The 14,349-nt window shown below is 42.2% G+C and overlaps 1 protein-coding gene across 1 annotated transcript in view; it reads right to left on the reverse strand.

Annotated features, from left to right (window-relative positions):
• Nucleotides 1-11,931: 11,931 nt before the first annotated feature.
• Nucleotides 11,932-14,349, reverse strand: part of LOC306977575 (homeobox protein Mohawk-like) — a 36,298-nt gene continuing 33,880 nt past the window's right edge. The window contains exon 6 of the mRNA XM_079575966.1: nt 11,932-12,528. Coding sequence (XP_079432092.1) covers nt 12,297-12,528 — 232 coding nt within the window. The 3' untranslated portion in view covers nt 11,932-12,296. The remainder of the gene's footprint in view (nt 12,529-14,349) is intronic.

The raw sequence follows: 14,349 nt of genomic DNA on the forward strand, positions 1-14,349 counted from the left end.
CCAGAGTTGGTCAGTTAGATTCTTCTAATCAGTGGGGGCTGTGTCATTCTAAAGTCCAGAGCGTCCTTTGGAGAGTCCAGCTTCTCTTTCGAGGAGGTTGGCCGGTGGAACTCCCCTATAGCCTATAACTGCAGATTGACATTCCTGGTTATATGTCACCATATCACAAAAGCAACTAAACTGTGACAAAACTGTGACGCATAAACAAACTCTCAGAGAGCGCAGGTGCAGAGGTCCTGCGCGGGTTATCAATACAAAGCATTTGGAGAGGACCTAATGTATTATAACTTCAGCTAACACTTTATTTAACACTCCTCTTGATATATCACACCTGCCAAAGTTAGTACTATGTAATGCTCTATGGAACAATGTGTAATGTTTGGCCAGCTCGGGGTTTCCACAGGGCATTAAAACGTATTAAAAGTCAATGTTAAGATAAAATGTCATTTAAAAAGCATTCAATTTGATTAAATCTGACATTAAATCAAAATTGCTTGGATTATACAATGACATGACTATTTAAATTCGTACAAAGCAGTTTTGGTGGAATTTGGCAAGGGGTCACATGATCAGTGGAGCTCCAGATATCCACAGGAAATCTGCTCCTCTTTATTTCCCGCGATATATATTTAAATTAATCTCAATAAGACTCCTTCAGTAAACTCCTAAGGTTAAGATTAGGTTTAGGGTTAGTTTTTAGCATTCTCCTGTGGACAACTCCCCATCATTACTCTGATGGAATGGTTGCAAATCAAATATGCACAGATGATGGCATCAAAAATATATTATTTGGTGTTAAAGTGCAGTAAATTTGTCTCGATGCCGCCTGTATAAACCCTGCTACCTATAGTCAAGCAAAGCAGCAACATCTCCATAGAGATGAGCGGGTGTTGTCCTGCTCACTCTCAAGACACATGTTTTGCCAGAATTTGTATTTTGTTGTATTTACAGAGTAAGTTTTTACTCAGTTGGCCATGGCTGTAACATCTTTATCAGTAGTGGCTGCAATTGGTCTAAAATGAGCCATGTCTTTTTCATGTTGTGTGACTTGTATGGACTGGAGTTCAAAATTAGTAACACTTTACTAATACATTTTTCCTTAAATTGCTTTTGATTTATTTACTTTTTTATAAGCTGCTAAAGATGTTTATTTCCCACACGGCTCAGTCAAATCAAAGTCAAAGTCAGGCTGAAATGAATCAAAATGGAACGCAGAAACACATTACAATCCCCCGTGCGCGCCTCTTTCATTAACTTTTCCCCCTTAATCCAATAATGTTTGCCGGTTACGGATAATTTAACCAGCATTTCGCTACGAGCTTGTGTTATGTGTCACAGGATGGTCCAGTGGAAGCTTGGCCGATTATCTCCAGACGTAGCCTTTAGCGCGCTATGCTAATTTGTGATCTGTCTACAAAGAAATGCTTCCTCGTTGAACGGCGTGTGATTAGCTCCGCTCTTGTCCAGTCGGTAAGCCATAAACTCCATGATGTAAATTGATGAAATAATTGCAAAAACAGACCTTTTTTTTTTTTCTTCTTCAAAATCAAACAAATAGCTGTAATTTTCCAAAGGGCAACAAGTAAGCTAGCATCTCTCACAGCGAGGGTTGAGCTAATTGCTTCAGCCTGCCAGCGGAGTCTCGGTTCCTCATCAAATGGGGAAATGATTTTGGGAGCGTCTGAGTGCTCGGGTTTCGGTCTGGGTGGGTTTTTTCGCCTGTTGTCGGCAAAGCTGGGTTTTCTGGCAGCCCCGAGTCGCCGAGGTGAAGGTCTGGACATTGTCGGTTCTTCAGCGCAAGGAGCGATAGCAGCAGGTGGAGCGGAGCAGCGAGATTTTTACATGTCACACTGAAGACGAAGCTTTTATTTTATAACAGATATTTTCAGCTTTGAAAAAATATCTCAAACAAAAATGTAATTTTGCTGTGAGCGGCCTCAGCTCACCCAAAGACGTGACATAACTTTACCGGGAGTGGGTGCGTCTCCAGCTCGTTTCCATGGAGATGTCGACTAAAGTCAGCAGAGTTTGAGATTTAAACAGGTTAGGTTCCCAGCCAAATCCATTCTTTGATTACCCGCTGCAGAAATAGCATTTTCTGTGTCGAGCTGGTCATTAGAAAAATGTTTTGTGCTGATGGCAACAGTACAGTCCAAAATGTTACGCATTGTGCCTTAAATAGGTGCATCATGCTACTTTATAAGCGGAAACAAAAAGAGAAACAGGCAAGTATTAAAAGATTTGGTCACAGTGGTCTCTACAACGCTCCAGGATCAATGGTTTTGTAGGTTTTCTGGTTTTCAGTAGTAAAAACCTTCCAAACAATTGTCCTAGAGACCACTGTGATCGAAAGTAAAGGTGCCATGCTGACCACTGCGTCACTACAAGGTCAAATGTCAACTTTTTTGCATGAAAAGTTGCATAATGTACCTTTGACTGAAGAATTTCCTCACAATGAGTGATTGTTCATCACATGCAGCCAAAATCTTGCAGTGCACACTGGACTTGGAGACCGACATGAAATGATCCCTATAGTTAAACATAAGCAGTTTATACATTTACATTTATAAATTGTTACGTTTGTGGGACCATTGCAGAAGCCAGTGGTGCGCAAAGTGCGGCCTTGGGGCCAAATGCGGCCCTAAAGCCTCTTGTTGAATTGGCCAGATATGGTACTTTTACTGCAAATTTATATATAATACCATGCTGTTATATTCTCAAAATGTATTATTTTTCTCTGAATCTGAGCTGCATTCATCTTCTAAGTCTAAATGAAGGTGTGGGGCACAGTTAAAGCTTCTCTTAAATGCACACAGTTGAATGTTTCTTTGCATTGACCTCCGATTTGTGGCCCTTAATGCCGTATAAACATCAACATGTGGCCCTTGATAAAAAAAAAGTCATCCACGAGATCCTAGCTTCACAGAGGGGTACGTCCAGTGCTGTCAAAACTTGCCCATAAGTGTGTTTGAGAGCACAAATCCATATCTCTGGGACTATCTTTTTGTGAACACTTTGGACTGATGGAGGAAGCCAGAGCAGCAAGTACACAAGGAACATGCAGGAACCAAACCCAGGACCGTCTAGAGTGCTTTGTTTTTCTACAACCTATTCTTATATCTGTGTTCTACTAAGTCTGTCACAGTGATTACATTTGAGGTTCGAAATGATGATACAGTAAAGCAGACCAATATGTCAGTTTAACACTGATGCATGAAAATCAGTGTATACCTACTCCTAAATATACTTCAACCGTGTTCATGAAGCTGTCGATACGGCTCAATATGTGAGGGCACAAAGTTTACTTCATCTTAAATCCAAATGTGTTCACGTGGTGACACTGTCAGATCAAACTAAAATGGCGGTGAATAGAGATTTTGGCTTGCTTGGTTTTTTCACAGGAATGAAATGCAAAAGCCACCAAATTTTTGCATTTTGGCGAAAGAAATCTGAAATGAAGACAGCCGGCCTTAGATCACGCAGGGCCTCGCTGAATTACCCATCTCACACTCACTTTACCTTCTCCCTGAAATAACGCTTTGTGAACGGGTCTACGATAATCACGACCATAATGAAACGGTTTACCCGCGTTATCTTAAAGGCTCTTGAAGGTTGCTGTTATATTTCAAGCTCAGTTTGGTTGGAAATCAAAACCAAAGCTGCATTTCACGATGTCCGCCGGCTACATTTTAATGCTCTATGACAGACAGAAGAACCACAGCGGGGACAGTCTTCCAAGGCTGGGCAGTACCACAGTCTGTGGCATCTGAGCGGGCACCAAGAGCCAACTGTCGACATCTTCATCTGCCTCCATTCACAGCGGGGACGTTTCCAAACTGCTCTCAACCCCATGTGCTAGCTTTTGTAATCATGGACAGATGCAAGTCAGTAACAAATACTGCATTTACCTTCAGTGCGTCCTTCCTCGCCTTGTTGTGGAGTTTGTTCTTGACGTCTTCTGTCTGTCTCGTAGTCTCGTAGGACGGCCTGTGCAGATCCTTCCAGACCTGATCCTTGTGGTCCAGCAACACAGGGAAAGATCTGGGCAAGCACATCTGGTGTTCCATTGAGCTGGTCAGTCTTTTGAGTGTAGCGACGTTGTGGTTTTTCACAAACTCCTGCATTCTTTTAAGTCTCTGAGGTGACTCAACATGTGACATTTCAGTGTGAAATGAAGCTTATGCGCAAATTCAACCTGGAAGACCTACCAGCTGCATTCATTCATCACCTCATCACCGGCAGCGCACTCCAATCATCCAATCACGGACCCCGCTCAAGCCGCACCTTCACAACAGCCAATCACCGCAGCTGCTCATCCCCCTCACCAACCGCTCATCGCTCAGGATCCCCTTTTTATGCTCCCTGGCCGTTTGCCAGCCGTGCTACGACCCTCCTCTACCCCTTTCTCCGCCCGGCTCCTCCTCAGCTCCGCTCATCAAGTGGCCAACCCAGGTCTCTTCCACCATCACCAGGGTCTAGGCTTCGTGGAAGATCATGGCTATCATTCGTCAAAGCCGTGCATTCCATATCGTTCGTTCAGCCTTACGCCGGGGTCTGAGCCCCAATAATAATTCATGTTCGTCAATAAAACACTCATACCGTCATTCCGTTTCTGTGAGTCTTTTCAGGTTGAAGTTAGAATCGTCTTCATCTCTCATCAGCTTCTTCATTATCTGGCCTTCTAGATTTCATTAAAGGTTGTTCCTGTTAAGAGTTGTGTTCAGTCTGAATGGTGTTGCTTGTTGCTGTAGTGACTAGTGCAGCTACGGTTTTGTCTTTGGTCATATGAATGCAGTTTCCCGATGATAGAAACCCGAAAAATACCAGTTACCCAGTAATGAGAAACCTGGATTCTCCAACTGGGATTCTCCCAACAGAAACCGAGATACAACAGCATGTACAGTATATCAGCTATTTCCCGATTATATAAACAACTTTCCATTTCTTGGGCATGCAACGTTAATTGTAAACAAACATGAGCTCCCATTTCTGGAGTGAAGAGGAGATTGAGCTTTGTATTTTAACCATGACAGAACTAAAAGTTGTGAATATTTTAGATGGAAAGAAGCATCGTAATGATGATGTATGTCTCTGATTGTTTAAGGGGTGCTGGTTTTCGTACCGGCACTGTCCAACACTGAACTCCATCCGCTCGCTGGTCCATGCGGATGGCAAAGACAGACCTAAATCATTGGAATACTCAAGCACATGTAAACGCACTCACACAGGTTTATTAAAGGAACTCGTAGTGTTTCGTACGTCCCATTGTGATCATCCAGCATGGTGCCTTCAGTCCAGAATTGATGCCCCATAAGTTACTTTGTGGTGCAATTATTGTTTGGTGAGCTTTTTATGTCTACTCTTTATTCAGATTCTTCTCCATGAGCACATTCTATGACCCTACGACCACCTCAAACCTTCACTCCATCTCCACCTCAGTCCAGAGAACTCTCCTTTCCATCCGAAGCATCAGCGACTTGGCTCTGCTCACCAGAGTCCGTCGCATACATTCTTTTCTGCCAGGGTGAAGTGCCAGAATGCAATTTCCATAAATACAATTGTAATTTACTTGTTTGTAAATGTTTCAGTCTCAAAATCCGAAACGGTTTTGTCTCCTGGGAAGAATCCATCATTTCTGAAAGCATTTGTTCCTGATGTGAGGTCATCTTGTCTGAGAAAATATTTATTCATTAAATTGGTAACTTGTGGATAGATGTTCATGAAGTGAAATGTTCCAGCAAAGCCTAAGCAGGAGCCGCTCTTCACAACAGAGCAAACAAATCAAGTCCATTTGTATAATATTTAGACTGATACATTTAAACCATGTGTTTAAGGCATAACTTAGAATAATGTGTCTCGAGGGTTGATGTTGTCAAATGTAGTCGTACAATACAATACAAAAGTCAGAGAAACGTCATGGATTTGTCCGTGTGACGTGTCGGAGTATGGGCTGGCGTTTAGAGTGCAGACGAGGGAGACTAAATATACCGGATAAACATGTGTAAAGGGGCAGAGGTCAGTAACATAGTAAATTTACTTAAGTAGACTTTACTTGAGAAGTATTTTTGTTGAGGACTTATTACTTTCATTTTCACTTCATCATTACTTTGAAAGATAAATACAATACTGTCGACAGTACTTAAAAGCATTTCCACAAAGACTCATGTAAAAATAAGCAGTGTGTATTGTCTCACTAACAGGCCTTGTACTGCCCACTGCAGAACAGTAGGTGGCGATGTGCAGATGTACTGACAGTACGTGTCCCTGTTGTGTTCGGAGGTGAATCCTGCCGTGGCCTTATAGTTGTTATTCAAAACACTGATCTGTTTTGTGCTTTCTACTACAGCAAATACTTCAGTACTTTAACAAATAGCTACTCTTTCTTGTAGTGATAATATCTGTACTTTCTCTCAAATAATGAAATCATGTACCTTGACCACTTCTCATGAGGTTTGTAACATGGTTAAAAGCTACAAAAAAAGTCAGTTTTGAATGATATAAGACCATGTGAGGAGAAAGAAAAAAGGGAATTCAATACTTTGCTAATTTCAATGAAATTTATTCATTGCTATAACAAAAAACAACAGCTTAATAATAAAAAAGTACATAGAGACAAATTACACAACACAGAGATATGCATTTGGTCGTTGGATTGTAAATCCAGTCTCTATCAAAATGAAACAAAACTGAATTATATAACTTAACAATAAAAAAAACAACCTACTGTCACCACTTTCTTTGTTTGACAAAGTTCAAAATAATTTAAAGGCGTCAGTACATGCCTTTGCTTCCTGTTTCCAGAAAGGCTGAGAGTTCAGTTTTGTGCTGAGAAAAGGCGTCCAAACAGTGGAGAGCGGCGCTAATACTGTCTGCTGTCCGACAACAAAGGCTGAAGTGTCAGTCCCTGTGTGTGTGTGTGTGTGTGTGGTGTCCCGAGTTCTGAGGTGCCTTTGGAAACAGGAGGGGCCCAGCGCGGGATGGTCTGCCCGATCAGAAACACGTGTGGCCGCCCTGACCCCGGCCACTGAGCAGCCAGGACCCCCCGCCGCTGAGCGAGCAGCGCCCAAGGACCTGCGAGTACACTGAGGCTAACACCGACAGGGCCGTTACGGGCTAAACACACGCTGTGCAAGTGTTCAGGGGCCCACATCCACGAGGGGGCCCACAAGGAAGACTGTTTAGATAACTGACACCTGTTTAAAATTCAAAGTGATGATAGTCAGGAAACAACTTTTGAAACTTTGCAGCACATTACAGCATGGCACAGAAACAGCATGCTAACTGCTCACTAAAGGCGTGATTATGGTGCACGAGTCTTCATTCCTTCATCTCAACCCTGACACCAGAGCAAAACTGCACCAGGAAACATGGCTCATATTAGCGGCAAACATTATATCATAGCGCCAAATTATAGCTACCAAAATATCAGCTATCGTCTGCTAAAAATGTCTTAATTTGGCTAGTTTATATTGATATTAGCCTTGCATTGACCCTGCTTTTTTTTTAAGAGACAATTTCTTGTTTAAATTTAAGAGTGTGTTGAAAATGGCTTGGCAGAAAAAAATCGCAATAATATCAGACATGGCACATATTTGTGTAAACAGGGCGGCAGAAATGTGTTCTTAAACGTTAACCATATAGCAACCACGCTCATTTCATCCTATTGTTATTACTGTGCTGTAAATCTGATAAACAACTGATTAAAAACAGATCATTTTAACTTGGGGGACTTGGCAGAGGGGTTGCACTGGGCCCCCACAATGCTAGGAACGGCCCTGCACCAATTTTGTTTCCCTTTCTTTTCCAAGTGCAGCTTTGAAGATTTTCTCCTTCAACACAAAAAAAATGACAAAAGATAAGCCCAGTCTGGGTTTGTCCACGTTATGACAGAGTGTGTGCAGTTTGACACTTCTAAACAGCACCTTCGTGATATATTCGCTACTGTATATAAAGCCGAACAGTCCGCCTGCAGAGCCAACTGGACTCTCTCCCCCTAAGTCCCCGTTGATTTCCCCTGTTTGAGGAGTTGGCGACGGCGGCCGCTCGGACATGTGCGCAGTACATTAGTGCGTTTCAATAAAAGAGATTCTTTCCACTCAGCGACAGAAGAGGCTCCCTCTGCAGCCGAGGCCAATCCTCGATCGAAAACAAATAAACCACACAAATAAACACGGGCTCGGGAGACAGACAGAAGTGACAAGGGTTTTCAGACAGTCGGAAAGAATCTTCTGTTCCTTACACAAGTTTCAGATATATATTTTTTTCTTTCCCCATTTTGGTGGATTATGTCAAGTTGCTGTGCTGCGACTTTCAAACTTAAATAAACGTTTATGTTTTCCATTCTACATGATTAGATACGCATGTCCTTGAGCTTTAGTAATTGCCTAGTAACATTTCCCGTCTCTAAACACTGGCAACATTATTTTTTGAAATGTATTTCTTTTTTGCTCAAAACTGATGCAGAATTCTTTACGCCAGGGGTTGGTATTTTGGTTTATGCCACTTGGAGAAGATGATACTAGTGCAGTGGTGTAATCCATCCATGCGTCACACAACAAATCTTTTCCATAGCACCTTGTAAAAAGTTGTTTGGAAAATTTGAATGAAACGGCTGTATACTTCTGTGTTCTGGTGAATTTCAGGGCTTAGGTTTTAGGCATGTGACATCGACTTTTTGGAGCTTTTAGCCATGTTGTTATGCTATTTCCTTATTAAAAACACCCCCAGAGTGGTTTTTGACTTCATTCACGCAGCTCTCAGTAATCCTCCTGAATCCTGCTCTCTGAGCAGCTGCTCCGCCCTCTCCTGGTGAATGACTGATTTGTTCAGTTGTGTTGTCAGAGCGGAATGGAAGTGTTCGACGTCTGTAATGTAATGTCTTAATTCTATGCTTACGGCCTGATTTTAATTTGTAAAAAGCTTTTTCATTATTTCTGTCGTAAGAAAGAAAGAAAAAAAAAAAGGAAATGTCTGCGCTGCCCCTGTGGAGTAAACAAACACACCCCCGGGGCGAACAGATGCCGTGTTTGCACTGAAAGTTGTGAAGAAGGAGCTCTTTCTAACCTACTCTGGACACCTGATCTATTTTCTTACCTAACGATAATGTCACGGAGAACAAAAGCCTGTTTGGCTTCAAGGACAGGACTTGATTCAACCTTCCTTCAGAAGAGGCCACTTGCCAGAACTTGGAATTTCATTCCGGGATTCAACAACTATCAGCCAAAATAGTGTTTTTCTGTGACTGTCTCTGATGTTTGGTGAATCTTCACCAGAATCAAAGTGGATTCACTTTTATAACCAACGCCAGTCCCATTATTGTAAACACCTGATGATGAAGCGGCCAGGACAGAGCGGTGAGTCAAAACGCGTGTTAGCTTGTGCCATTTATGAAGCTGTGTTGCAGATGTCAACTCCTTATAACTACATCGTGAAGAAACTTCACTTATTGCTGTGGTATTTTTATTCATACAACGGTAAAGTTGTATGAGCGGAGAGAGGGGGCGGGGCTAACTGAATCCAAGCATTGTGTCTTCCGGGTTTGAAAAATACCTCCAGAAAACACTTATATTTATCACAAAAATGAGTGCTCCATCGTGGTAGTGGTAAAATATATCATATAAATGCCTATACTTTACTTTGGAATGGCTGAAATAGCATAATACAGATCCTTTAAGTAAGATAAATTGCATTGAACTGACAGAAAATGTAAACAGACCTCATCATTCTACTTTACACGTAAACGTCATTTTGCATAAATCTCGAGTGATTCCTTTTCTGTGCTCTGAACATTGTTAAAGCCAACAGGACATGTGTAAAGAACATTGTCTGAGATTCTTTCCGTCTGACAGAAGCCCTTCCCGAAGTCGTGATCAAAAACAAACAGACCACACACCGGCTCGGTCCGTAAGAGATAACGCTGACATGGATTCTGAAGGCGAAATGGGGAAGAAGAAAAAAAAAAAAAGAGCCCGTCTCTCTTTCGGCCTCTTGTAAACAGTCATTTGAAAGTAATGCTAAACAGCTGAAGGGGCAGAAGGCCGCGGCTCTATCTCCGCAACACTAACACGCAGCAGAAACATCCCTTTTAAGGCGGCCGCGTTGTTCCGACAGCGCTCACGTGTCACGGCGAGCGCGGCTACATCTCCGATAAGACGCCGACGCAGCCCAAACGCGGACCGGGGCTCGCGTTGGAGCAGCGCCCCCCGAGACAAAACAGTGTCGTGATTACGGCCCGGAACAAGGACAATGTGACTGTTTTCACACACGCACACGGGGGGGGGGCGGCTCCTTCAGACCTTGCTTTTCAATCCGAGGCAGTTCAGCTTGTTCTGGACACAGCTGCTGTTTACTGTCACTGTGGAAGGTCATCCCTGAAGCAACACTGTTTGCAAAGTCAATATGAGCCAATGATCATAGAAATAATGCACGGTTTAAAGGCCCTGTACCCCATTTTCTCCTAGTAGTGGATTGATGTCAGTTTTGAGTACATAGTAAAAGCCTATTTAATGTTGTGAGTGTGTGACAGCGTCCCTGATAGTGGTGAAAAGTGTTTAAAAACTCCTCCCTGTGAAGCTGGGGAAAGCGTTTGGACCACGGCTAACACGCTTAAAGGGGGGGTATTGGGCAAAATGGACTTTTTCAAGCTTTACATCATGTTATTATGTCATTCCCTCATTAAAAACATGCCTGAAGTGTTGCCTTGGCACATTCACGTATTTTTGAGTAATCTGTAAAAACTCTGATGGCGGCCATTTTAGGGACAGGTTTGCCTGAGTCCTCCTAGGAACGCCCCCACCTCCTGGAGACGCCTCCGAGCTTTCGTCACCAGCCGAGTAACCAACCACTGCCCCTCAGCAGAACCCCCTCCCCACTGATGCCACAGACTGCGTGTGGAGGGGGCGTGTCGGAAAGGCTCAGAGGTTCTTAAAGAGACAGAGGCCTATTTCAAGACATTCACTACAGCCATTTTGAGAGAGCAATTTTATACAAGGCAGTTATTCTAATTTACTGAATTTATAGACCAACAGAAGGTTTGGTCATCATTGTAGTGTGATATAGACTGATGCTATGTGACTGAAAAAAGAATAATACCCCCTCTTTAAGAGTAAAAGTACAAATACGACTGGTCAAATATTACTCCAGTAAAAGTAAAAGTTGCTCTGTCTAATTAGGTCCACATGGGCAAATAAAAACACAAAAAAAAAGGTGTACAGGGCCTTTAAGTGTATTTAACTATGTCAAATACCTTTTCAGTTTAGTTCAGAGAAATATGTGCTTTTACACAGTATCATTTCTGTTTTTGTGATTTGTGTGTTCAGCTCAGCTCAATTTTAGTCAGTGTCCAATAAATGCTGTCTTTAAAATCTAAAATGACTCAAATTAAGCATTTTATTTATTTGGGTGCATTGACATGACAAGAAAGGAAAAAAATCTGCCTGTGGATATAAATATCTTATTTCAAGTACTATAAGATGCTTTTGTACTAATGGCAGATTGTTTTTACTCACCTTCAAGGGCAACTGGTTGAAGATAGTGTAATGTTACTCAGTGGTTAGGGCTGAAGCTGTGAGGGCCAGTACGTCCTGTTCCTCTCCTGTTCCATCAAGCATATTTTCTTAAGATTCTGTGGTGAACAGCGAGTTCCTGTAATTAGCTATGGCTGTAATTGAATGAACTTATTTATTTTGATCTCATATATTATTGCACGTTAGGCTTTAGCATCATAACAAACTATGCTGACTATGTCTCCTCTTCTGAAGTATTTACATTCTACGTTAAGTTTTTATTTGGGAACTCACTGTCCACCATGTTGTCTTTAGGTTATTCAGATGGATCTGCGCTCATGTCCAAATGAAAAGAATCTGACGTGAACTGAAGTGTTAACACTCACAACTTCAGGTTAGCTTAGCCACATGGTGCAACGAGCCGATTAAGTGCTATAATGCTAACCTTCTATATACTTTAGTTACTCCTCTGTACAGCTGATAAGTTTATGTCTCTATTCCCCGATCTTAATGCCAGGTCTGAAGGGCCCTGAGTCCGCCCCGTCGTGTTAAGGCACCGCTGCAGTAAAGGTTTCATAAAATACTTTGTTTTCTTCAGGCACGTGTTCTAAGTGTTTACATTGGGCACAGTCGTAATTCTAAAAGGCACTTCGGCAAATACATCGCGTACAAAAAAAGGAAAATATCAAACTTATGAAAATAAGTTAACATTACAAAAGTGTCTCTGTCAGGAAACAATCATCAGCACTCATTGGTCCAGAGTTGTTGGTCCCGGCTGTTGCATAGTGCAGTCTAGTGTGAGTACTTGGGCAGGAGTGGTACTTTGACAGTCTTGATCTCTGCTATATGTGAGGACTTCTGGATGATGCAGCTGGTGGTCCCCGGGGGGCTGTCCTTGCCCTGGGCCAGGTTAGTGAGGGCCATGGCGGCGTTGATCTCCCTCCAGTAATTCTCGTCTTTACCCTTCACCTTGTCCTTGTGCGGTGGTGCCACGCCACTGCTGCCCCTGCTGCCTCGGCTGCCACTGCACAGAGGGAGGACATGCGTGAGACAAAGGGACGCTCTTTCTCACTGTGACATAACCCTAGGACTTAAGCTTAACCTGAGCTTGCATCTTTTATTATGGTTTTATTTAGGGCAAGAGCTAAATAGTGAGTGTGTGGACGTGTTGCACTGAATTTACCATTTGAAATTGCGTGTATGACAATATCAGGGCCCTAAGAAGTCTGCGAGAGAGTCTCCGCTGATGATCCACCTTTGAACATGCTACTGGTTTGCACATGAGCAAACGTTTGGTAAATGACCCCCAGTGTGTTTAACATGTTGTCATGTGACTGCCCATCAGCAAGTCTCTCTCCGCTAACTTTGCCTTTAAACCAAATTCTCGTAGTATTTGTGAGTTGAGAATCATTCTTGTGCCGTTTGTGCTGGTTTCTTTGAACCCGCACCAGGGGGTCTAGCCAACCACGTTGCAGTATCGCAGACTGTGGGAGGTGGCAACATTTGCAGACAAAAACAAGCACTTTTTATCTTTTTACCTTTTTTTTTTTTTTTTTTAACTAAATAACAACACAAAAATGGAAAAATACTAAGGGGTCATTTACCAAGCGTTTGCTCATGTGCAAAACAAGTAGCACATGCAAAAGTGGACCAGCTGCAGAGTCATTTGTGCATTCTTTAGTCACGTATCTTTCTCTCATTTACATATCCAATATGGGTCTTTAAAGCAGTACTAAGTAACTCTTCCCCCTAGAGGCCATAAGCGCAACTGCAGGTGTAGTAGCAAGTTACGATTTTTTAACTTATTAATTGTCTTGGAGAGTAAATACTACGCTGACAGGAAAGGCGAAGGGAGAGAGGGTTACTGTACAACCAATTATACAACGGAAATATTTTTTTTCACTCAAACTTGGCTGTAAATACTGTTTAAAGTGACGTTAGCCCGCAGTTAGCTTTGCCCGTTCTCCGCACCGGTGGCAGTCAAGTTGCAAACATGGTTTTCTGGCCAGAGACACCAGGGGGAGATGAAAGACCCTCCAATCATCCCATAAACACTTGTATTACCCCCACAGGGACTACGGAGAGGATTTATTATGGTAAACACGTTACTTAGTACTGCTTTAATATTGTAATATTGGCCATTTCAAAATGGTGAATTAGGTGCAATATGCCCACAAAATAGCGTGTTTAATTTTTCAGCTTGCACCTGTTATTCAGCATCTGTCTTGATAAATTACGACCGAGGTGTCGCTACAGACTTACAAACATGTAATATTTTATATAACATGTTTCAATACTAAATATTTGTTAGATCAGGAAGAATTTGACTTGATTAAGGCTGTATAGAACAAGTGCACGAGGTGAAGAAGTCAAAAAGTCTGAGGCACTCTGTACAATTTCCCATTAAAGGACTTTGAATTACATTTTTTAATTATTTATTTTTTTACTTTTGATTTCTTCACCTCCTGCTCTTGCTCTATACAGCCTTAATCAAATCAAATTCTTCCTGATCTTGCATTGCTGGCCCAGTCTTGGAAGAGCACCTGTTCGTTATCCTTCTACAACTACACGGACCCTCTGAAGTACTCAGGTCTCCTGTGTTGAACTAAATATTTGTTATTGTAGTGGTTTGTTGTTTTGTTCTCCTCAATAGATTTAAACTGGAGCATTCCCAGATTGATATCAGTGCTATCGTTTTTGGCATTGTAAAATCAATCTGGTTCTTACAAAGTTAGGAGGAGTTACCCAATCTTACAATATTTATTTGTGCGTGACGGTGCTAATGTTTCAGTTTTCTACACCTAAGATCTGGAGCAGCCATCCAGCAGAAGCGAGCCCGGCCACA

The sequence above is a fragment of the Gobius niger genome (genome assembly GCF_951799975.1).
Source record: "Gobius niger genome assembly, chromosome: 18".
NCBI classification, from domain to species: Eukaryota; Metazoa; Chordata; class Actinopteri; order Gobiiformes; family Gobiidae; genus Gobius; species Gobius niger.